At 38.2% G+C, this 24,508-nt stretch overlaps 1 protein-coding gene across 2 annotated transcripts; it reads left to right on the forward strand.

Moving 5' to 3' along the window:
- Positions 1-1,872: 1,872 nt before the first annotated feature.
- Positions 1,873-19,862, forward strand: epn1b (epsin 1b). 2 transcript variants are annotated; one of them, XM_047384659.1, is made up of 11 exons: positions 1,873-1,949; positions 2,462-2,608; positions 2,711-2,816; positions 5,906-6,061; positions 11,889-12,017; positions 13,130-13,250; positions 13,363-13,538; positions 13,761-15,162; positions 16,555-16,701; positions 17,157-17,315; positions 17,802-19,862. In XM_047384659.1, the coding sequence occupies exons 3-11, from the start codon at positions 2,748-2,750 to the stop codon at positions 18,266-18,268; spliced, it is 2,826 nt and encodes a 941-aa protein (XP_047240615.1). In that variant the 5' UTR covers positions 1,873-1,949; positions 2,462-2,608; positions 2,711-2,747; the 3' UTR covers positions 18,269-19,862. The 2 variants fall into 2 exon arrangements, with proteins under 2 accessions (XP_047240615.1, XP_047240616.1); XM_047384660.1 differs by lacking the exons at positions 17,157-17,315; positions 17,802-19,862 and adding an exon at positions 17,114-17,142.
- Positions 19,863-24,508: the final 4,646 nt, after the last annotated feature.

Here is a 24,508-nt window from a genome sequence, read left to right on the forward strand (position 1 = left end):
ATATTGTCACCGATTTTTTTTTTTTTTTTTTTTTTTTGTTTGTTTGTTTGTTTTGTACCATAGTTGGTTTAAAGCATAGGCGAGCCAAGCCTCTGCTTTCAGGCTCATAGATCAACAGGGGGCATCTTGGAGCGCATAACTTCTTATGCACAAAATTCTTAACATTGTCAGTCAGTTTTATACAGAATAATCCTAATTTTAAATCCAGTCTTTAAAATACAATTCTTAATTAAGACTTAAAAGAATTTATGAATTTTGTGCCAGGAAAGTCATCATAGTTTGATGCTTTGGTAAACAGACATAATTAAATATGTAGCAATTTATGATTAGGGACCCCTTACACTACTGGGGTTCCCTTTTTAGGTGATTGATACTGTTTTATTTTGTGTATACTTTTAAATTTTATTACACCGCTGGTACTCTCAAAATGACAGAACACAGCTGATTATTAGTCCAACTTAGGTGAAAATATAGGTGGTCCTACTGACTTATTAAAACTGATTTATTAAAAAAGAAGATATTATCTGTCAGTTACAGGCTTTTCTGCATTTTCAAATCAACTCTGCTTTATTGTCATTCTTAAACATACAGAGCATGTAGCTGAACAAGATTAGTTTTGTGTGGACTCAAGCTGCATCTAGCATGTTCAAACAAACAGAAAATTAATATAGTGAAGGGACAGTAATACAGTGTACTGGATAGCAAACAACACATAACAGTGAACCTTAAATATAACAACTATGGTGCAAACAGTCATCTTCTACCGCTTATTCCATAGTGGGTCACAGGGGAGCTGGTGCCTATCTCCAGCAGTCTATGGGCAAGAGGCAGGGTACACCCTGGACACGTCGCCAGTCCATCGCAGGGCAACACACAAACAACCATACACACACTCATACACCTAAGGGCAATTTAGAGAGACCAATTAACCTAACAGGCATGTCTTTGGACTGTGGGAGGAAGCCAGAGTACCTGGTGAGAACCCACGCATGCACGGGGAGAACATGCAAACTCCATGCAGAAAGTCCCCTGGTCAGGAATCGAACCCAGGACGTTCTTGCTGCAAGGCAACAGTGCTACCAACTGTGCCACCATGCAGCCCTGTTGGTGCAAACAGATGAATAGCAAATAAAACAGGCAAAAAGAAAAGATTGCAGAAACTGCGCAAGAACAGATAGATTTTGGTCTTTTACGAAAAACATTTTTTCCTGGCCAAGAAATGTCATAGTTATCAACAATGTAGAACTTCTGGGAAATCATCATTGGTCTCTCCCACTCTAGTGTTGTCAGTGTAGTAACCACTCGCACCTTCATTAAAATCTCGTTTATTTACCACACTCCTGCTCCCCTGTCTTTGGGTCCCCAACAAAAACGTTATTATTTTATGTTGTCGTGAGAGGGACCTATAAGGGCTTCCCAAGATTTCTATATTGCGTTATTGTGAAATATGAAATATCCAGACCAAAAGGAACTGTGTTCTTATTCTTGCCACCCCGACAAAACCAATTTCTCTGTTCCTTCAGAGAATATATAATTTGCAAGTCTAAAATTTTCAATACAAATTGACTTGAAAAATAAATTATTATTATCACTATTTTATTTTTCTATCTGGTAGACACTCCATGCCAATTTTTGTCAGAAATTCACCAACATGTTTGCTGACGGCCACATGGGGTAGATTATATGTTACAACGTTCTGCCATAAGGGAGAGAGCTTTTACAACATAGCGGACTTAGAAAAGCTGATATGAGTTTTCTACGGTTACAATAAAATATGGCCATGGAGTGCAAAAAATCGGGTTATGTGAAAAACTAACGTATAATGAATAAATACATAAATAAATCTGGTGGGAGTGGACGCATGGGGTGGGGGGTTGGTGCATGTGCTGATATCAGCGGAAGCGGAAACCGCTGCTTCGTGTCTGCTCGAAGGTTCCTGAATATCTCTGGTAGGTGCTTTATTTTCCTTGAATACGTCTGATTTATTTTTGAAAAAAAAAAAATGGTATGCCATTTAGTGCTATTTTAAGCTACAAACAGTGCCCGTTTCTTGACCTAAAATACATCATATGATTAGCATTTTATTTTATATGTAAATTAATTCCTGCAAACTTGACACCAGCGATGGACCGTTAGCCATGTTGACGGTAGCTCCCCGTCGCTCTCCGAGGTGCTGAAAAATGATTCTTGGATTATATCCTTGTAAGCGCGACTGCGTTTAGCTGCTTTAGACCAGAATAAACACTCTGCTGTCCCATAATATGCCAGGGTTATAACTGATCTTTTTCCACAACCATGCTAACTAGCTTATAGCTTAGCAAAACAGTTGGCAAACCTAGGTGAGGATCCGTTTTTGTCGCTGGAGGGAACAAGCCTGTTTGGCGTCACTGTCATAATCATCTGGCCTTTTTCTAAACGTCGCCTCAGCACCTTTTAATGTTGACTGGTTCCGTCTCTGCAGCTGTAAGGACCTGGTTCCTGAATCTCTGATACAAACCGGTACAGTCAGGAGACAGAGAGAACCACAGGATGAAAGGTCACTGATCCACAACCTTCACGCAAGCTTTTTAAACTAATACTTCAACAAACGAGGCAAAGTTCAATCAAGGTATCTACCGTTATCCATTTGTATGTGTTTAAATGTACTTATTTTTGGATCTTTCAAGCATTGCTCCTAGAACACATAGCTTATTGTTTTTCTCTTAAACAGACTGTGGTGGTTGCATACCCCACCTTTGCTGGACAACATGACATCTTCAATGCTTCGAAGACAGCTGAAGAACCTGGTCCAGAATTACTCTGAGGCTGAGGTCAAGGTAAACTGAACACATTTTTGTAGTGTTTTTAATGTGGCTCACTAGGTACCACCAATCATCCTTTATATGGTTATATATTGAGAATGTAGGTCCAAGTAACAGCTGAAATGCAGCTTTCTGGCATGAAGCGGCACACCAAGGGCCTGCACACAACACAGCCTGCACACAACACATCTGTACACAAAATATTGTTCTGCATGTTATCCTTATATGATGTTATGCTGCTGGAGAGTTGATCAAAATCAGATGCCAAAACATTAAAAATTATGTTACTATGTTTTCCTTTCCCATTTGAATTATATTGATACAATATGGTTAAGACAAAATGTACGTTTTAACATGATCGTTAGCGTAATTGGTGTCTCTAAAATTGCCCTTAGGTGTGAATGAGTGTGTGTATGGTTGTTTGTCCTGTATGTCTCTGTGTTGCCCTTCGATGAATTGGCGACCTGTCCAGGGTGTACCCCGCATCTCGCTCGTAGACTGCTGGAGATAGGCACCAGCCACCGTGTGACCCACTATGAAATAAGCGGTATAGAAGATGAATGAATGAATAAACCTTTTCATTCTAGGATTAATATTTTCTCTGGGTGTAATAAACTTTCTTTTTAAGTTAAATGAGAACCTAAACAGATATTCCTCTATGCTTTTATATTTTTGTCGTTTAAACTTAAAGGAAATGTTGTCAACTAAAATATAGTAAGATTTGGTTAACCAAAGCTAAAATGGCTACAAGTGGCCAAAATGCAACTAAAACTAAATGAGATTTTTGTGAAAAGACTATGACTGAAACTAAATTAAAATGCATCTTAGGGGATATCAGGCTCACACTGATAGGTGGGCTGTGTCTATTCTGTTCTAAAACATCCAACATACTGTACAACATACTTGTAACGCTTAAAACCGGAAGTTTAATATTGACCAGTAAGTTAATAATTTAATTACAATTTACCTGTTAAGTGCTCAATTAACAATAAGCGTTACTTCATGTCAATACAATGTATCCTTCAAACATTTCACAACCACACATATATTGCTAAACACTAGGTATCTGCCGGTTTGAGATTTTCACAGTGGTTTTATTATGGCATGAAAAAATCTAAACTAAAATATGATATAATTTATAATAATTATATTTTAAATAGGAGTTACTTTATTCCCACTCTTGCCTAGATTAATTTTTCATTACCGTTTTTATCGTGTTATCTTTAAGATTTGATTACTGTCATTTGATGCATAGACCTAGAATAGATAGAATAAACACTTTTTAACTTCTTGTTACTCAGAATATGGCTTTATATCATTCTTCTTTCTATAAGGTTGCACTAGTTAATTAGTCAGTATATGTGCTTGGACTGGCACCCAGAGAAAACCAATTCTTGCACAATAGGAACATGCAAATTCCATGCAGAAAGGCTCCTGCATCACACTGACTAGTGTGTAACAAGATGCATCATATTGGCTAGTATGTAAACATGTCACAACATATTCACTACTTAGTAACATATCACAACATATTCACTACTGAGTAACATGTCACAATATTTTCACTAGTGAGTAATAAGTCACAGCATAATGACTAGTGAGTGACAAGTAACAGCGTATTGACTAGTGTGTAGCAATTTGCTCTTTTGTCTTAAGTACTGGCAATCTGCACTAGTCCACAATGGCTGGTGAGGTTTCCTGCATACCTTTGTCTTTTTGGTCTAAAGCCACAATTTCCTACTGTTGAGAATTAAAATAATTTAGTTTCATATTATGTGTTCAGTTTGCATGGGTATGCATAAAATTGAAATATATCATGTATTGTGAACCTAGGACCACGGGGAGAGGGGTCACAGCAGGGGAGAGGTCACAGCAGACTTCAGGCTGGAAGAAGGGTCAAACTCAGGACAGGATGTTTGCCAGCAGCTGTAAGCAGTAAAATGCTGGTTGTTGGGCATGGTTTAGATAATAAAGTACTCCCATGGGGGGTGGCTGATTTACAGCGGCGACACAGAAATGTAGAAAACGTCATTAGGGACCTGTAGCTTCGTAAATAATTCCTGGAGGGGAGGTTTCAGCAGTCAGTTTTGAAGATCACTAAAGGTATAAAAAGCTTTAGCACTGATAGTGAGACAGACCACTCGGTGAATACAACCTAGCTTTGCTGAGTCGAGTCTCTCCCTAAGGCCTTAGGTAATCTTTCTTGTTTTGTATTATTCTTTTGTATTCAAGTATGCATTGGAAATCATTGGACTTATATATCAAATTAAACTTGTGTTAATCTTAATGTCCTGCTCTCTTATTAGTAGTAGAATTATTTTACCTCAAGACTACTTATCCTTACTTCTTGATGAAAAGCAGGTGTAAATAAGGAGATGTTTAAATATTAAAGGCCAATTTTAGTCCTTCAATGGATCATCACACTGATGTTCTATTCTTCAGTAGGCTCTTTGGGAATATATCACTTAGTACTGTACTGCTGTAAATCTTTACTTTTTGAGTCTTTACCGTTTGCTTTAGTTACATGAAAAAACTGCAAATTTTTGTAAAGTTTAGTACCTCTTCAAAAGGATCTGGTAAATGCTAGAGTTTTGTTGAAGTAACTACAGCAGTTATACAGGTCAGCTAAACAACCTGCAACCTCTTTTGTTGACTCTCCTTTCTTGATGTGTTCTTCATGTTTTTGCTAACTTCTTAAAATTGAAATATATCCATTTGTCTTCTGTCAGTCATCATTAATAATGACTAAGCTGTATGTATGTATTTTCTGTCTTTGAAAAGTAACATCTACTTTTTGACATTTCTTGATTTGTAATGTTCCTTCAGGTTAACATTATTGCATAATGCTCTGTGTTAACGGTGGGACTTTATGGTACAGCTGCATCCAGAAAATTAACAATTCACAGCATTAGGGTCTTATACGTTTGTATTGACAGCAGATTCGTTATTATGATCTGTACCTCAGATTAAAGCAGAATCAAGATTTATATTTGGTATTCAGGCATTTTATAGATTTTTTATTGTTTTGATGAATAGTCTAATCGACTTAATCAATCCTTTTGCTTTGTTAGACACTTACACTGCTCCCTTTGATTCTTTTGCAGGTTAGAGAAGCGACATCCAACGATCCATGGGGTCCATCTAGCTCTCAGATGGCTGACATCTCTGATCTTACCTACAACGCCGTGGCTTGCAGTGAGATTATGACAATGCTCTGGAAACGCCTGAAGGACGACAAGAACTGGAGACATATCCACAAGGTGAGGAAGATGATGGGAATCGATATATTGAAATTGTTTTTTTTTCCATTTTTGTGTAGAAGTAATTGGGTGATTCTTTTTTTGCAGCAACATTTTAGCTTCATAACGTTTGTAAAAATTTTTTTTCAAGTTTTAGTTTCTTTATATTTTGTTACAACACCGACATGTTTGTAATATAAAATGTACGCTATAATTTTTACACATTTTTACTGACAGCATGGAAAATATTGATAGTTTTAAAAACCTTTATGTATCTATACATTTAATGTTCATTACTCCCGGATATGGCACAAAGATATTCACATTAGTTAATGCTTTTTAAAAATTATTTAAATAAAAATCTTTACTAACAGGGTGGAGCAGACCATAACAGGGTGGAACAGAACTTAACAGGGTGGAAAATCTTTGTTTGTCTGATAATTTCTATCTTTTTTTGCCACTTAGAATGACTGGAACTCCAAATAATGGGGAATTACAGAAATTGGATGTCAGCTGTATGTCCTCCTTGATTTCCTTGAATTGTGAAAACTGAAGGAAACAAAACATTACATTAAATGTGTGCACGAGGTTCCATGATACATGGAACATGAGATGTAGAGCATAATGAGAAGAGACAAAGCATACTTCAGTTCAGAATAATAGAGAAGACTTAAATAAGAAATATTTTATTTTGGCTATTTTGTGATTCATATAAAAACAATGAAACACCTTAGCACATTTCCTAAACATGAAAAATCAGTGGAAAGTAAGCAGTTGGTAAAAACAACACAAGATTGTTACAAGTTAACATCAAACATGAACTGGTAATTAACATTGACAAACAAACCATCTCATGAATGGCATGAGGTTGATGGGCATCTAGACTACATCTGCTCTTCAATTAACCTCCATGTGGTAGGACTGAGCTGCAGATATATTTTATTGACAGCATTTGGCTCCTCTGTCAGGCAAAGTACCTGGCTGTCATCATACCAACTGATGTCTTTCCTTGGGCTGGGCCGGTAGTATTTGTTGATTCCTTTTTTATGGAGACAGTTCACTTCAATGTTCCCATCTTCCACTTTGGTGATGATGCCAGGATAATAGTCATGGTCATATTTGACCACACACCATCGACCAACATGGTCACCTGTGATGACTTCTGGCTGCCATGCCGTTATGGCTCCTTTCCTGTGAGTTTCCTCATCCGGTTGAAAGATTGCCTCTTTTACATCGAAACATGGGCAGTTAATCAGCCCTTCCTCTCTCTGGCACACACAGGTGATGTCCCTGTAGTGGATTTTGCCTTTACAGCTACTGATCACCTGGTGGATCCTCATTGTTCCCTTCACCAGATTCAATGGGGGAACCTACAGTGTGTAAAAAGGAAAAAGACAAATGACAAAGATGTTTCTTAGGGAGTATACCTCATAACGCTGGCAGTATTCCATCACCTGAAATCACCACACCATTTGGTTTGATTTCAAGTAAGAATTTGTACCCTTGTTATAGTGAAAATACACCATGAATAACTGTGAGAAACTGTGTACAAAAACTTTTGTACAAGGTTGACTAGATTGTATTTGATGGTGTAGATTCACTATGGCAAGGTCATAACAATATGAATGTTGCCAATTATGTTAATTTGATAATTTCAAAGGAGATTACTGATAATCTTGTTACTTATAGTAGACTTAAGATAAGTTTTGAAAGACATACATATGGACAGATTCAAGATAAAACTTGAATACCATTCAAAATTGTCTTACCTGCAGCATTTCATTCACTTTTGCTTCCACACTTTCCTCACTTACAAAGAAGAGCTCCACAACTGATTCCTGCTCCTTCAGCTTGAGGAACAGCATCTTTGCATTAGGGATGTCCTCCCCCATGAAAACAAGCCTGTCGACTGAGCGTTTTAGGGTACCTCCAACACCATCTGGGGCCCTTTTGAATTTTGAAAAAATTCCAGGTCACATCAAAGCCTCTTCTGAGTGGTTCAGATGAAAGAAGGAAAAAGTTACCCTTCTGCCGATATTGAGTGGCAGGCCCATCACTGAAGAAGTGGAGCCAGCTGACACTGGGAAATCTGTCTTGAATCATATCCAAGACTGGATCTAGGTGAGCCCAGATTGCCAGAAGGTCATGTCTTCGCGATGGTGATATTGAACAGAAGGTAAGGGGAGCCTCCTGTATTGCTGTGTATAATACACCTGTGTGTAGAGTCGCTTGTTGATGCGACCCCCCAAAATGCACAGACTGTACCTCGTTGGCATATTTACAGCTGTAGTTCTCACTAAAATCGACATGAATTAAACATTCATGGCTCTGGAGAATTTCTCTAAGCTTCCTATAGGCCTTGTATTGCCAGCGAACGTTAAAGAGATGTTACTTCACCATGCGTTCCTGGAATTCCTCAACAACTTCATCTTCACTCTTAGTGAGTTCTTTTTTGACCGTTATGATGGATGTTTTCTCCTCACCTGAGGTGGAGGTCTCTGTGGCCCACTGGAAGAAGGTAATCATGTTGTTGGAGGCATGTCTAAGTGTAGGTACAGCTGTGGTGCTGCAAGCGTCACATTCTCCATATGCGCAAGCTTTTGAGTCCAAGTTGCACACTTATCGCATCAGCCAACTGTTCAAGGTTTTTGGTTGATAAAAGCCCACACTTGTAGAGGGTGCTGGCCAAGAACTCAGTGTTCTTGTGGATTTTGCAGAGAGATGTCTTTCTATCACTCTCAGTGGGTCGTACAACCCAAAATGGCCTTGACTTGCAGAAAAAGGAAAAGGACACCTGGTCAATATTTTCAGATCGAAACCTTCTGTAGAAGTTTTTGCAAGTATCCAATAGCAGCCTTTTCTGCTTCTTTTGCTTCTTTTTAGTGACTGTGTCTTTCTTACCAGTTGTCATTCGGCTGACATCATCTCTTAAGAAGAAGGCTACCAACTTCTCCTTTGCAGCTTCCCTTATATTCCTTGCTTTCCAGTTAAATGATGTGATCTCAACCTGCAACTTTGTTCTGTTCTGTGAAAATCCAAAGGTCTTCTGTGCAAGTGTCTGTAATTTATACTTTTTAATGATGTTTCCCAGCATTATAAGCATCTGTTTTTCTCTCTCTTTTTGTGTGTTTTGGTATTTTTTTTGTATTTCTTCCACAACTGAACCATGCAGCAGTAGATTCCTGCGTATACTCAGAGGGACAGAACGATCAGGGATCCTGTCAAGTTTTGCTCGAGGTGATTGGTGATAGGTCTTGGGCTGACTCCGTTGCCACCTCTTTCTGTATTTTTCTGTTTTTGCTTTTTGTTTTGCCAGAAAAACTGTAAGCCTTTCAATTTCTTTTTCCAGCCTTTGTTTAATTCTTCTTTTCTGACATTGGCCTAACTTTCTTTGCCTAAAACAGAAAAAAATCACAACACAAGTTTAACATGCATTTCTAGTCTCGTGTTTTAAGAATGAACCTACAGTAACAAATAATCCAATGCAATTCAGAGATCAAACCTTGAATATTCTGCAGGTGAGGGGCCTGTTGGTACATTGGAAGTAGGCCTATTGCGAGTATTGTGTGTATTGGGCCGAGATGAAGGACTTGTTGGTGTATTCGGGGCATTAGGTGTATCGGGTGTATAGGGTGAATATATAGGTATTACTGCCATGGCCTTTCCCATGGCCTTTTCCCTGGCTTTTGCCTCTCTCTTTCTTTTCCTCCACTTTTTCCTCTGGGCACGCTTTTCTCGCCCAGTAAGGTCTGCAATTCTTTTCTTTTTTCCTGTCTCTCTGTCCTGCTGCCATTTTTCTCGTTCTTTTTGCAGGTACCTGGCTCTCCTTTCTGGGTCTGCATCACGCTTTGCCCTGTACCAACGCTGTAGCTCCGCTGCACTAAGCGCTGGTGCCATTTCCTAACAAATGTGTATAATTTCACAATTTTTTTTCAACAACTTTTTTTTTCCATGATGCATTCTATTGTATTACACTTTTAAAATACATAGATACACATCTGTACATAAAAAAAGTATTATAATAATTCAAAGTAATACTCTTTACTCATATTTCCCCCCTGTTAGGTCCCCATTCCACCCTGTTGGGTTCAGAGACCTAACAGGGTGGAACCCAACAGGGTGGAATTTTTTTAGCTAATCTAGCTGAAGCTATTAAAGTGATCAACATTTAGCTAGCTAACCTTCAACAGAATAACACACCTTGAATAATTTATTCTAATATGTTTTTATTTTTTTTTCAAGTGAATAAACATAACCCATAATTTGACATAACAGAATGGAATTTTAAGGTTGACTCATACAGGTGTAACATGTTTAAGATTAAAACAAGTAGGGAGAAAATCACAATTGAGGCTTACCTCCTGTTCCACAGTTGAATCCCTCCAAAATCAAATGATGTCACTTCCTGTAAATGGCTTTTCTGGAATTGTGGTCCCTTTTGGAAGACAATTGCACACATTCTAACAGGGTGGAAAATCACTACTGGGACGTATAAAAAATGGATAAAATAGCAAACAGAAAAAAATTATCCACCAAATTAAATTGCATACTGAGATAAAGTTGAGTCTAGTTTATCAAGTTATTTACAAAAAAAATAAAAGTTTTGGAATCAGATGGCCTAAATTTTCTGAGAAGGTTTACCACTTTGCACTGCGGACACGATAAAATTGAGCGTGTGTGTCACCAAAAAGGTGTGTAAAATACAAATAAACATTATAAATGCATTTTATTTATGTTCAAGTAATTGAGAACACTTAAGTGCATAATTAGGTACTTTGTTGTGAATAGTCAGTACATTCAATAAAAAATCCGCATAAGTGAAATATGCGGACACAAAATGTTGCTGCAAAATTTGGTCACTTAATAATGGACCTTGCTGTCATTGGAAAGAGTTACTGAGTCCAAAGATTTTTAATTGTTTTGTTAGAAATGCCAGCATTCTGCCATTTGCACTTTTTGCTTTATTCATGTAAAAGTGGGTAATTCTGTTGAACAGTTGATTAAAGAACTTTGATGTGCTTATATAGTCCTTGTCAAGTGCTTAGATATTCAATTAAACATTATAATATTTTGTATATATTCAGAATTTTGACATCTGTGTGGCTAAAATGTCATCACTGGTCCATATGCAATCTGCAACATCAAACAAAGACATAACTTCTGTTTCTGCACTATTGCTCAGTGATTCTATTTTTCTTTATGTTGAGTTAGTAATCAGTTACAAACTAAGTTTTCTAATTTCCAATGAGCACACAAATACCCCCAAAAACATAGAAGTATGATTTATGTTGATTTGTATGGTTATTTGTAATGTCATTATATAAATGCATGTGGTGACAGCATAGCACAACATCCTTAGTTAGTAATATGTGACCAAACGAGGTAAATCTTCAAGTTACTCTGTAATACACATTGTTGCAAAATTTAAAATCCCTTTTCAGTATAGTTGAGGTGAAGTACAAAAAGTTTTAGTTGTTAAACTTCAATTAAATAGAATTCATAATCAGATTGTTTTTATAAACCAAACTCAGTTAGATCGTGCAATGTCATTTTCTCTGTTTTATATTGAGATGTTTAGTTTTTTATTGGAAATTAAATCCTGCATATCACTAACTCTCACAGTAATCTAACCATATGAGTTTAGTAGTGGTCAACACAAATATCTGCTTCTGCTGACTTTATTTACATTGCTAATTTTTTATTTACAAATGTTAATTTTTGTCCATTTCCTCACCGTTTAATCATTAGACATTTGTACAGCAAAAAAAAAAAAGAAAAGAAAAAGGCAAAACTGCTGCCATTTATTTGCTACAGTAATATGTTGATTGCGTTGTAATTTTCTTCCCAGTCTCTGACTCTATTGGAATACCTCCTGAAGACCGGTGATGATCGTGTGCTGCTTAAAATGAAAGAAAACATCTACATCGTCAAAGCTCTCACAGAGTATCGCTTTGTGGAAAAGGATGGCAAAGATCAGGTGATGCTTGTTTGTATCTGAAGCATTTAGCCTTCTACATGACCAGCAAATGGTTTATGCACTGCATTAAGAGTATCCATTATTGGTACTAAAATATTCATTGCCTTTTAACCTCACAACCTTTTGGTTTGGTGTAAAACAAGATTGGAAACACTCAGTAAAGGCCTTTAGCCTTTAGAGGAAGCATTCACAGTGGTCATTGCTTTTGCAGGACTTGAATGAAAATTGTTTTATATATACAAAAAAATTAATTATGATTATGATATTTTGTAAAGTGTTATGTTTTTCCGTACATGTAAATTTCTATTCATATTTTCAGAACTAGGCATGGGTCGGTATGAAAGTATCATGGTTTAACAACCTGTGGTGAAACAATTCATGGTATCATGGCAGGTACAAAAAAGTTTTAAACCAAAATGTTTAACATGATCTGTTAACATGATTCTGTTGTTTAATACTAACTACTTCAGCAGCAGTTAAAATAACTGCTGCTGAAGTAGTATAGCACACTGAATATTACAGTCCTAATACTATTATCGATAAAATACATTTTTTGGTTATTTTAAGTTTGATACAGAGAAAAGCATAAAAAATTAAATAAATACCCTAAATTTACTTGGTGTTTATTGCACAGAATATTGTGCATTTTGAGTAACACAAGCACGGCTGGCTGATATTATAGGTGGTTAATTATTCGGACTAGCCAGCCTGTATTTGGCTAATTAACAGACATCCTGACTGTAGCTTGCCAACTGTAGTTTTAAAACAGTGTTACCTCCTAAGTTGATGGGTTGCACTCCTCTAGTTTCAACACAACGATGAGTCTGTATATCTTGGAAGCCTTCTTTCAGGCTGCTGATCAGCAGTGTGCAACAACAAGTGGGGGTAGGTGCAGTGCTGCACAACTTTATAATCAGTACACTCAGTGCCAGTCAGTCTGATAATTTATCAAAGGCACCTTTAACCACAGAAGCAGCAGGATGTGAAATACTTGCAGTTTAGACATTCTAACTCTTTAAAACCTTACCATACCTTGATACATCTAACTGGCCCATGCCTGGTCAGTTACTAGTTACGTAGATTAAAGATTATTGTTAAAACATTTGTCATAGGGAGTGAATGTAAGAGAGAAGGCGAAGGTTGTTCTTGTTCTTATGGAGGATGATGAAAAACTGAAGGCAGAGAGAGAGTTTGCTGTGAGGACCAGAGAAAAGACATCCAAAGGTTCTGCTGGTGAGATATTCTGGCTTGAAGTATAACTGCTGAACATATTATTTTCCCTTGTTTACCTGTGTGAGCATCTCATGCAGATTATGATATTTTCTTTCCTTTCTCTTCCCACTAGCATCATCCACAGACAATATCAAGGATCCAAACTACAAACCCATTTATGTTGCTGGAGCTTCAGGGCTTCCTTGCTTGGACAACCTTCCATCTGTGGCTGACTTGACCGCTTCTTTTGCTGCTCGCAAAGAGGAGCGACTTCGACAAGAAGCAGAGAAGAAAGATGCTGTGAGACGGGTGAGTTAGATAAAACAAGTGGGATGAGGAACACGCATGCTACCCACTTTTTTTTATCCCATCCACCAATGTATACAGTGAGATGTAACCAGGGAAAAGCTGCAAATGTTAAATAAAATTACCTGGATTCAAGCAAGTTTGTTGCTCCACAAAACAAAACAGTACAGTACCTTCTGATCAACAGCCTGTTTGTTTTGACAATTCTCTATTTTCTTGTTCTAGGCCAAGATGAGCGAAGATGAGCTTAAATGGGAGGATGCAGGAAAAGCTGATAACACAAAAAGTGATGCATGGGCTGGAGAGAAAGAGGAGGAGGAAGTAAAAACAGATCCATGGGGAGCTCCCAAAGAACCTAGTACTGATCCATGGGGTGTTGCCAAAACTGAAGATCCATTCGTGGCAGAAAAAACTGATGAGGATCCATTCACGGCACCAAAAGACAAACCTGATCCCTTCAACGCACCCAAAGACACAGAAGATCCATTTACTGCTCCAAAGGATAAACCAGATCCCTTCAGTTCTTCCAACGGGGATCCATTTGTTGCTCCAAAAGATGACCCATTTAATGCTCCAAAGGACGACCCATTTAATGCTCCAAAGGACGATCCGTTTCATGCTCCAAAGGACGATCCGTTTGTTGCTCTAAAGGACGATCCGTTTGTTGCTCCAAAGGACGATCCGTTTCATGCTCCCAAGGATGATCCGTTTCATGCTCCAAAGGACGATCCGTTTCATGTTCCAAAGGACGATCTGTTTGTTGCTCCAAAGGACGATCCGTTTGTTGCTCCAAAGGACGATCCGTTTGTTGCTCCAAAGGACGATCCGTTTGTTGCTCCAAAGGACGATCCGTTTGTTGCTCCAAAGGACGATCTGTTTAGTGCTCCAAAAGATGATCCATTTAAACCCCCCAAGGGTGATCCATTTAGTGCTCCACAAAATGATCCATTCAGTGCTCCAAAGGACGATCAATTTAGTGCTTCCAAAGAAACTTCGAAAGAGGATCCGTTTAATGCTCCTAAGGATGATCTATTTGGTGCTCCCAAGAATGATCCGTTTGAAGCTTCAAAAGACCATCCATTTACACTGAAAGATGATCCTTTCAGTGTCCCAGCAAATGATCCTTTCACTGCTCCTGTATCAACACCTCCTAAAGAAGAACCATTAGCAGAACCAACATTACCTAAAGCTGACTCATTTACTGGTCCCACAACGCCACCTAAAGCGGCATTTTCATCACCAACCGAACCTGCTCAAAACTATCATTTTGCTGCACCAACAACACCAACTAAGGAGGATCCTTTTTCTACAACGTCAAAAGCTACAAAAGAAGACCCCTTTGATGCACCAACAACACCGTCAACAGAGGACCCATTTACAGTGCCCTATAGTCCACCAACAGAGGCTTCTTCAGATCCCTTTAGAGCCCCTACAGTAGGCTCACCCCAAGAAACTGCAGGTCATGCCAGTTCTCCACCTGCCAAAGGCTCTGATGCTTGGGGGGCACCATGTGCCTCAAAGGAAACAAAGGGTGGTGATCCCTGGGGGGACGGCTCATTACCACTTGATGATTCTGACCCATTTGGAGATGCATCCAAACCAGATGATGACCCATGGGGAGCCCCGGGTAAGAAACAATTGAAAAAATTCTTAAACTCTCATTCAGTTCTTGGAACATGACAAATATTTAAGATTCCAGTTTGATCAGCAGCTGGAACTTTTTCCAGTGTTTTCTTCCAAACCTTTGAGTCTTAATAACTCAACATGGCCCTCGACATGGCTGTATGTATCCACTTACGCAAGCTGTTGAACCTCCCAGCATGCACCTATATCTGTACTATTTTTAACTCAGAGGTATGAAGTTTTCACAGGAGGCTCATAGGGGGTGACAAAGCTGAGGTTTTAATACTGCCTACTCAGAAGAGAAGAAGCAACAAACAGAACAGAAGAAAGAATAAAAGTAGTTCTCACAAGGATATCAATTTAGTTTTTGTGTCCTAGTTGACTGTGAGAGATAAATTATCCAAAAAAGAAAATAGCAGATCCATTCACTCTGTATTATCTGGGTATACAGACTCCTAGCATGCCCTACTGGGGAGATACAGATGATTAAAATTTCCACCACAAAGGCTTTGCTGTTCAGTGAACAGTAGCTGATATAATGATAACTTGAAGATTAGCAGTTTTCTGTAATTAATGTCCAACATTTTCTATTCCTGTTTTATTAAGCTTAGAGTGAGTCCATCACAACAACAGAACAGATGGCTTGTCCCTCACAGATATTGTAGAAAGCAGCACCATGCAGACTCAGAAATACATTGGAAATGTGAATCACACTGGACTAAAACATGCATCTATTTGGACTGGAGAGGAAGCTGGAGCATTCCAGAACCTTCACAGGTTTTCGACTTTGAGTATCCTCTCAGATATTCTTGCTTCTTGTTTTGAGGTTTTACTTATAGACACACTATTTTGTTCACAAAAGTGTGTGTGTGTGTGTGTGTGTGTGTGTGTGTGTCAGCCCTACTCACAATCACTGTGGGCAATTTTACTTTTACAATCAATGGAGAGCATTTATAAAACTCTTATCTGGGATTATTGACCACTCATAATGCTGGCCACATTTGTGCCACACATCAAAATGTTCCTCTAGCCTTCATTTAAGCATGTTCGCATGCATGACGCTATTGGGAGCAGCCTAGGTTTGTCTTTCCCACAACAGCCAGGTATTGCACTACAACCACATCATTTTTGGAAAACCACTGATTAACCTAATCTGCAACTGACTAATACATACACAGTTGCAAGCTGCATCCATTTCTTTGGATCACATGTTAACAGTAGAATATCAAAAACACTGTAATAAATTCGACAAATCACAATAAAAATGTTTCTTTCATTCTTTCAGAAGCGTTTGGCTATTGCAGAATAATATATGCTTTATCCTTTAAGGTACGACCTAGCTTGAGTTTTGCTGTTGCAGTTTAAACCTGTACTTCTGTTTTGTTTACCTATTCAGCTTCTGTTCCAGTGGCATCAGATGATGCATGGGGTACATCTGCTCCTCCCTCAGACTCCTCCCAATCCGGCGACCCGTTTGGAGACGGTTCATCTAAAGTCAACGATCCTTGGGGTGCACCAAGCAATGCAAGTGGCAATTCTGCAGGTAAAGTACAGTTGTTATTTTTTTATGTATTGTGATCATCCCTCAATCATTCATTAAAGCATACCATGATTGTCAACTTTACAATAAGCTCTAAGATGCTTTGCTCTGATTATGTAAACCTACTTCTGATTAGTCTACTGAAATGCATGTATGATATTTTTCTGCCTGCTGACCTAGTGCAATACAGAAAATTGCTATTCTATAATCCGAAATGTGTGGCTTTGTTTGTGTTTATAGAAATTTTTCTGCTATTTTATGATTTTCATCTATAGAAAAAAGCTTTTGCTTGTGAAACCTTTTTTTCTTTAACACTTCTACTTAACATCATCTGTACTTTAGGCATCAGTCACTTAATAATCTTAATCTTTTCTTCCACTTTGCTCTCTCTTCCTCTCTGACATGTCCCCTATAGAAAACACCTTTTAGAGTAGCATTGGACCTGTATTTTATTTCAGGAAAGCATACAGCAAAGGAAGAGGAGATTCGTAGAAAGACTGCTTCATTTTTGGGCCCTACGGGGGCGTCACTGGTTGACTTGGACAATCTGTTTGCCCCAAACCCCAAAGCCAAACAGCCCCTCGTCAACATGCTCGCCGCCCAAACACAATCCATCGGTAAGGTAAAAAAAAAAGCATCACTCTGGGTCACAAATACCCTTAGGGACACAACGTTTGTGGATAATTACTTGCAGATCACTTGAGGCATGATTAGTTTTACTTGGAACCAAAACATATAATTGCTTCTGTGGTGATATTTCACAAGCACACCAGAAAAAAAAAAGTTTTATAAAAAGGAGCTAAGATTGTGTGATTGACCAGCAGTTATCAATGGGTTTATATAGAAAAGCTTATGATGATTTTGTACAAACCCATCCCTCCTTTGTGGTCTTACTGTCGCATATAGATGTATGTAGCAAATGTTAATGACCTTCTGTAAAGTTACCCTTTGTAGAAAGTAGAGTACAGTAACTTGCCGACATGTTCTCATTTTTCTCTCTGCTCCACTTTGGTGCACTTTCTCTTTGCTGGAATGCTTCAAACTGCATATCCCACCCTCACTCCTTCCCCTGCCTCCTTTTATCACTCGCACTCATTTCCCAGGCACATTCAAAGGCCCGATATCTGGTCCTTCAGCCAGATCAGGGGCTTTCGCTGAAACTTTAGCCCCAAATTATAATCCTTTTGGTTCCAGCCTAGCACCCACTCATGGTGCTATTCATTCTTCTTTTGGGGCTGCCAGTCCTTCTGCTGAAACTCTCCAGTTTAAGGAACCGTTACATGCTCTGGGAACGCCTCATTCTTCTGCCCATGTTCTTCATGCAGCTCAGGATGCTCCAGCTTTTGGAATAGCAACACCTGTGACACAATGGGGAGTTGGAATGTTGCATTTTGAATATACTGTAGGGAATATTTTGGGAACAGGAGATGCTCCACCTAGTTTTTTTGGAGTTCACTCAGCAGATGTAAATCCATTTATAAGTGTTTCCCCACAGACAAAAAGTGAAGACACCATAAGCAGTGAACCAAATGAGATGATGAACAACAATAACAATCCATTCCTGTTTTAACAGTTTAACACCTCCGATTGAGTCAAGCTGAATATTTATTAAAGATCAATAAAAAGTAACCGTGATTTTCTTTCCCAATAATTGGCCCCTGACTTTTGTTTAAAAGGTTGTGAAATTAAGCTTGGTAAAATGTAAGAAACGTTGACCTTGTAGAGCTTTTCTATTTCAGGACCATTTACAAATTGTTTCCACTTATATGGCCGTAAATGACCTAAATGTTGCCATGGTGTATTCTTATAAAATAGTAAATGATTCTTGATTAAAACAGTCCTTTTGTATTCCATCTGTTCCTCATAATGTCCAAATAAAAAACATGTCAGCAGGTAATGTGTGCAAACTGTCATACAATAGAAGCATTCACCAGAATAAACCATTAAATCAGTCTGGGAAAGAAAACCTTTGAGTGTCTTTAGGGAAACACTAAAGAGTAACTGTGTATCTGTGTGATTCTTTTGTTAAGAGAAATGTGCATGTGCTTGAAGCTGGTTTGTGTGTGTGAAGTGTGTGCACACTGTGTGGTGTGCTGATGTAAATAGTGGAAGTAATTACTGATAAACCTTGAATTATACTGTATATCAAAGTGTTACAATCAAGATAACTATTTATGGAACTATTTATTGATTTATTTATTGCTTTATAAGTTATTGACGCAGTAGTGGCCTCTAACGAAGACAAAAATCAGGTGAACTTACATGACAGTTTACTGGTTTCAGATTCAGCTGTAATTGTTGGTGGCTTCATCTCATCTTCTCTGATTAGGAGACCTCATACAAGAGAACATGCCTACTTTGTCCCAACGAAAATGAAATGTTGAGCTGCTCCAATGGCTCAATTAAAAGCTGAATTTGAGCCTACTGCGGTGCATGCATGCACTCTGAGCACATCCTCTTATTGTATATATATATATATATATGTGTGTGTGTGTGCACACTACATGTACGTGTGTGTAAGAGTAAGTTCGGCCTTTATGTTTTTGGTGTGTAAATGAAATTCAGTATCATTTACCTTTACACCTGCTGTAAATGGTAAATAATAGGATTTTAATTTCCATTTATGTAGTTCTGTGGCCAGCGACATGAAGCCTGGTTTAACATCATGAGAAATTAGCAGCAGGTGAGGGGACTGAGTTTTTAAAGGTTCAGCCTATTCTGAGCCATGCTGGTAGCAAAATAACTTCAGCAATGGCTTCATTTAAACTGTTTGCACTCTTTTAGTCCACTGAAAAATTAGAATGAATGAAACCTGAATTTATGCTTACTTGGATTCTTGGTCAGGTTTTGGTCATCCTAAATACTTAAACAGAAGGTGTCTGAACCTCAAACAATGGTTCTTGAAGACGTTTGAGCTGTCTTCCTACAGGTTTTCTCAGCTCTGAGCCTCACACAACAGATGAAGCGTCTACATAAACAAAGAAAGTCTGTCTGTTGAGGCTGTTAGGATTTTGGCTGTGCGGCAGTCAGACTGGGGACTTTTTTCAGATTTTATTTTGTATGAAATACATTTATTTTGCTCTGTATTTATCTTTAAAACTGTGTTGTAAACTGTGACGGTGTACAGTACATTTGAGAAATAAAATTGATTATGTTGCCTCTAACATTGTGCTTTGTCTAAATTTGTCTATTTAAAAAAAGCTTAATGTCATTTTTAATCTCTGGTAATCAAAGTGATTAAATTACAGGTGAAAAACAAAAATGAGCCATTTTTACTATTTTAACAAAAGATATCAACAGCATCTAGTTGAGGAAGAAGTTACGACACCCTACTCACTATAAGTTGCTCTTTGGCTTAAATAACTTCACGAAGATGCTTCTTGTAGCCATCTACCAGTCTCTGGGTGTACTGTTTGAACAAACGGTTTTAAGTCACTCCAGAGCATCTCAGTGAGATAAAGGTATAGCACTTGATTTCTATTTCTTCTGTCTGCTTTTAGGGTAAGGTTTCTTTGGCTTGTTAGACCTGAGTATGTTGACAGTTGGTTTGAATGTCTTTCACTTGTCCTCTACAGTGCGATGGTCGGTCCTTTACCACATTCATTAGCGTCTTCTGCAGACCTCAGACTATTTTTTCAATCTTATCAGGGTGTTCATTCTTACTGCAGCAGTCAGGAGCAAATTTACCAAAACGTCAGAGGTTAAAACAGGGTCAAACCTCTTTCAAAATGCTTAATGTATACCTCTAATACATTTATGTATAATTTTGGCCATTTTTAATATAAAAAAAAATATGAGGGTTTATTTCTTAAACAAAATTGCATTTTTATAGCATTTTAAAGAAACATTTCAAATGTATTTCCTTCCATTTTTGTTTATTTATATTACTGGAAATTGTCAGTATTGTTTCAGTATTGATACTAAATATCCATGTCCTAATATGTCAGAAGACTCTAAATTATTCATACACCTGTATGATAGACCAATAAGGATTATTATATATAAGATATAAGGAGGACACAGTTGTAGATTTTGAAAATGGATGGGTTTACTTACCACAAAATTCAAGACAACAATCAATTGTTTACAATTAATTAGTAAACAATTGATTGTTAATTGTTTACAATTAATTAATTAGTTCTTGCCTGTAGACTGCTGGAAATAGTCACCAGCTTCCCCACGACCCACTACAGAATAAGCGGTAGAAAATTACTGACTGACAATTAATTAGTTACTAATAAGTAAACATGAGTTCAACTAAATTAACAACTCAGTCAAAGAAAACAAACAGCATTAAGGGCAATTGGCCACTCTGTCCTCCCCTTGATGGAAGTGCAGATAGCAACGCCTAATCACCACTTCCTGTCTGTAGTAATGCTCCACACCAGAGGACATCTCCCCTCAGCAGCGGTAAAATAAGAAAAGGCATAATCAATACCAGTAACAAAGTTATATTTCAACAGTGTCAAATAAACATTTAATATATTAACACAGCTTGTTTTTATATTTAAATCAACCTGTAAATTTGAACAATTTGTTTCTTCTGGAAGAAAAATGATTGCTTTGCAGATTGGCTCTGCCACCATCCAGACTTGGAACAGAAAGAGAATGTTTAGAGGAAACTAAAGATTAGGGTGATTGGAAAGAGCTTTTCCAGCCTCAGAGAGTTGTAGCTTATTGCAAAAGATAAAATCAAAATTACAAGAAGAAACATGCAAAAAGCTTTTCAGCATTTGTAAGAATGGTTTGGTTCCTGCAGAGCCAGTAAAGCCTTTTCCACTGATTAATGAGTAGGGTGTCAATGATTTTTGACATTCTTTTTTGTAATTTAAAACAAAGTTGTCGTTTTTTTTTTATTATTAAACCCCTTGTTTTATTGTCATATTCCTATCAGAAAAAAAACTCTGTTTGACGAAAATATTTTAAAATCTAAATCTGCCAGAGTATGACTAATTTTGACTTTACATATTACACCTTTCGCAATGTCAGAAATCACCACAAGAGGGCGATAAAGACCCCACAACGGCATCTCCCCGTTAATTAAAATTGCTGCGCAAAGGTTTTAGGTAGGTCTCAACATCATGGAGTGTGTGGGATGACATGAAGAGACAGAAGGATGTGGGAAAGACTACATCCACAGAAGATCTGTGGTTAGTTCTCCAAGATGTTTGAAACAACCTACCAGCCGAGTTTCTTCAAAAACTGAGTGCAAGTTTACCTAGAAGAATTTATGCTGTTTTGAAGGCAAAGGTTGGTCTCACCAAATATTGATTTGATTTAGATTTCTCTTTTGTTCATTCACTGCATTTTGCTGATTGAGGAAAATAAATGATTAACACTTCCATTTTTGAAAACATTCTTTGTTTACAACATTTTTCCACAGCTGCTTAAAACTTTTGCACAGTACTGTATTTCTATTTGTGTAACTTTGTGAAGGATTTGGCCAAGCTTTGGAAGGAGGACTCACAGACATTATGCATTCAGCTTGTGCTGTGTTTTTGTACTCCTTTATTTCTTTTCCCCCCAACCAGTGGAAGGGCAATGTGCTGGAAATGGTTCGTATGGCGAAGAAAGTTTACAACAACAAAACAAAATCTGAAGATAATGAAATCCAAATTTTCACCCCATGACAATATGTAATTTATGTAACATATACAGGTCCTTCTAAAAATATTAGCATATTGTGATAAAGTTCATTATTTTCCATAATGTCATGATGAAATTTTAACATTCATATATTTTAGATTCATTGCACACTAACTGAAATATTTCAGGTCTTTTATTGTCTTAATACGGATGATTTTGGCATACAGCTCATGAAAACCCAAAATTCCTATCTCACAAAATTAGCATATTTCATCCGACCAATAAAAGAAAAGTGTTTTTAATACAAAAAACGTCAACCTTCAAATAATCATGTACAGTTATGCACTCAATACTTGGTCGGGAATCCTTTGGCAGAAATGACTGCTTCAATGCGGCGTGGCATGGAGGCAATCAGCCTGTGGCACTGCTGAGGTCTTATGGAGGCCCAGGATGCTTCGATAGCGGCCTTTAGCTCATCCAGAGTGTTGGGTCTTGAGTCTCTCAACGTTCTCTTCACAATATCCCACAGATTATCTATGGGGTTCAGGTCAGGAGAGTTGGCAGGCCAATTGAGCACAGTGATACCATGGTCCGTAAACCATTTACCAGTGGTTTTGGCACTGTGAGCAGGTGCCAGGTCGTGCTGAAAAATGAAATCTTCATCTCCATAAAGCTTTTCAGCAGATGGAAGCATGAAGTGCTCCAAAATCTCCTGATAGCTAACTGCATTGACCCTGCCCTTGATAAAACACAGTGGACCAACACCAGCAGCTGACACGGCACCCCGGACCATCACTGACTGTGGGTACTTGACACTGGACTTCTGGCATTTTGGCATTTCCTTCTCCCCAGTCTTCCTCCAGACTCTGGCACCTTGATTTCTGAATGACATGCAGAATTTGCTTCCATCCGAAAAAAGTACTTTGGACCACTGAGCAACAGTCCAGTGCTGCTTCTCTGTAGCCCAGGTCTGGGGAATGCGGCACCTGTAGCCCATTTCCTGCACACACCTGTGCACGGTGGCTCTGGATGTTTCTACTCCACACTCAGTCCACTGCTTCCGCAGGTCCCCCAAGGTCTGGAATCGGCCCTTCTCCACAATCTTCCTCATGGTCCGGTCACCTCTTCTCGTTGTGCAGCGTTTTCTGCCACACTTTTTCCTTCCCACAGACTTCCCACTGAGGTGCCTTGATACAGCACTCTGGGAACAGCCTATTCGTTCAGAAATTTCTTTCTGTGTCTTACCCTCTTGCTTGAGGGTGTCAATAGTGGCCTTCTGGACAGCAGTCAGGTCGGCAGTCTTACCCATGATTGGGGTTTTGAGTGATGAACCAGGCTGGGAGTTTTAAAGGCCACCAGGAATCTTTTGCAGGTGTTTAGAGTTAACTCGTTGATTCAGATGATTAGGTTCATAGCTCATTTAGAGACCCTTTTAATGATATGCTAATTTTGTGAGATAGGAATTTTGGGTTTTCATGAGCTGTATGCCAAAATCATCTGTATTAAGACAATACAGGACCTGAAATATTTCAGTTAATGTGCAATGAATCTAAAATATATGCATGTTAAATTTTCATCATGACATTATGGAAAATAATGAACTTTATCACAATATGCTAATATTTTGAGAAGGACCTGTATATGTGTGTGTGTGTACAGGTCCTTCTCAAAATATTAGCATATTGAGATAAAGTTCATTATTTTCCATAATGTCATGATGAAAATTTAACATTCATATATTTTAGATTCATTGCACACTAACTGAAATATTTCAGGTCTTTTATTGTCTTAATATGGATGATTTTGGCATACAGCTCATGAAAACCCAAAATTCCTATCTCACAAAATTAGCATATCATTAAAAGGGTCTCTAAACGAGCTATGAACCTAATCATCTGAATCAACGAGTTAACTCTAAACACCTGCAAAAGATTCCTGAGGCCTTTAAAACTCCCAGCTTGGTTCATCACTCAAAACCCCAATCATGGGTAAGACTGCTGACCTGACTGCTGTCCAGAAGGCCACTATTGACACCCTCAAGCAAGAGGGTAAGACACAGAAAGAAATTTCTGAACGAATAGGCTGTTCCCAGAGTGCTGTATCAAGGCACCTCAGTGGGAAGTCTGTGGGAAGGAAAAAGTGTGGCAGAAAACGCTGCACAACGAGAAGAGGTGACTGGACCCTGAGGAAGATTGTGGAGAAGGGCCGATTCCAGACCTTGGGG

Source organism: Girardinichthys multiradiatus, chromosome 13, assembly GCF_021462225.1.
Source record: "Girardinichthys multiradiatus isolate DD_20200921_A chromosome 13, DD_fGirMul_XY1, whole genome shotgun sequence".
NCBI classification, from domain to species: Eukaryota; Metazoa; Chordata; class Actinopteri; order Cyprinodontiformes; family Goodeidae; genus Girardinichthys; species Girardinichthys multiradiatus.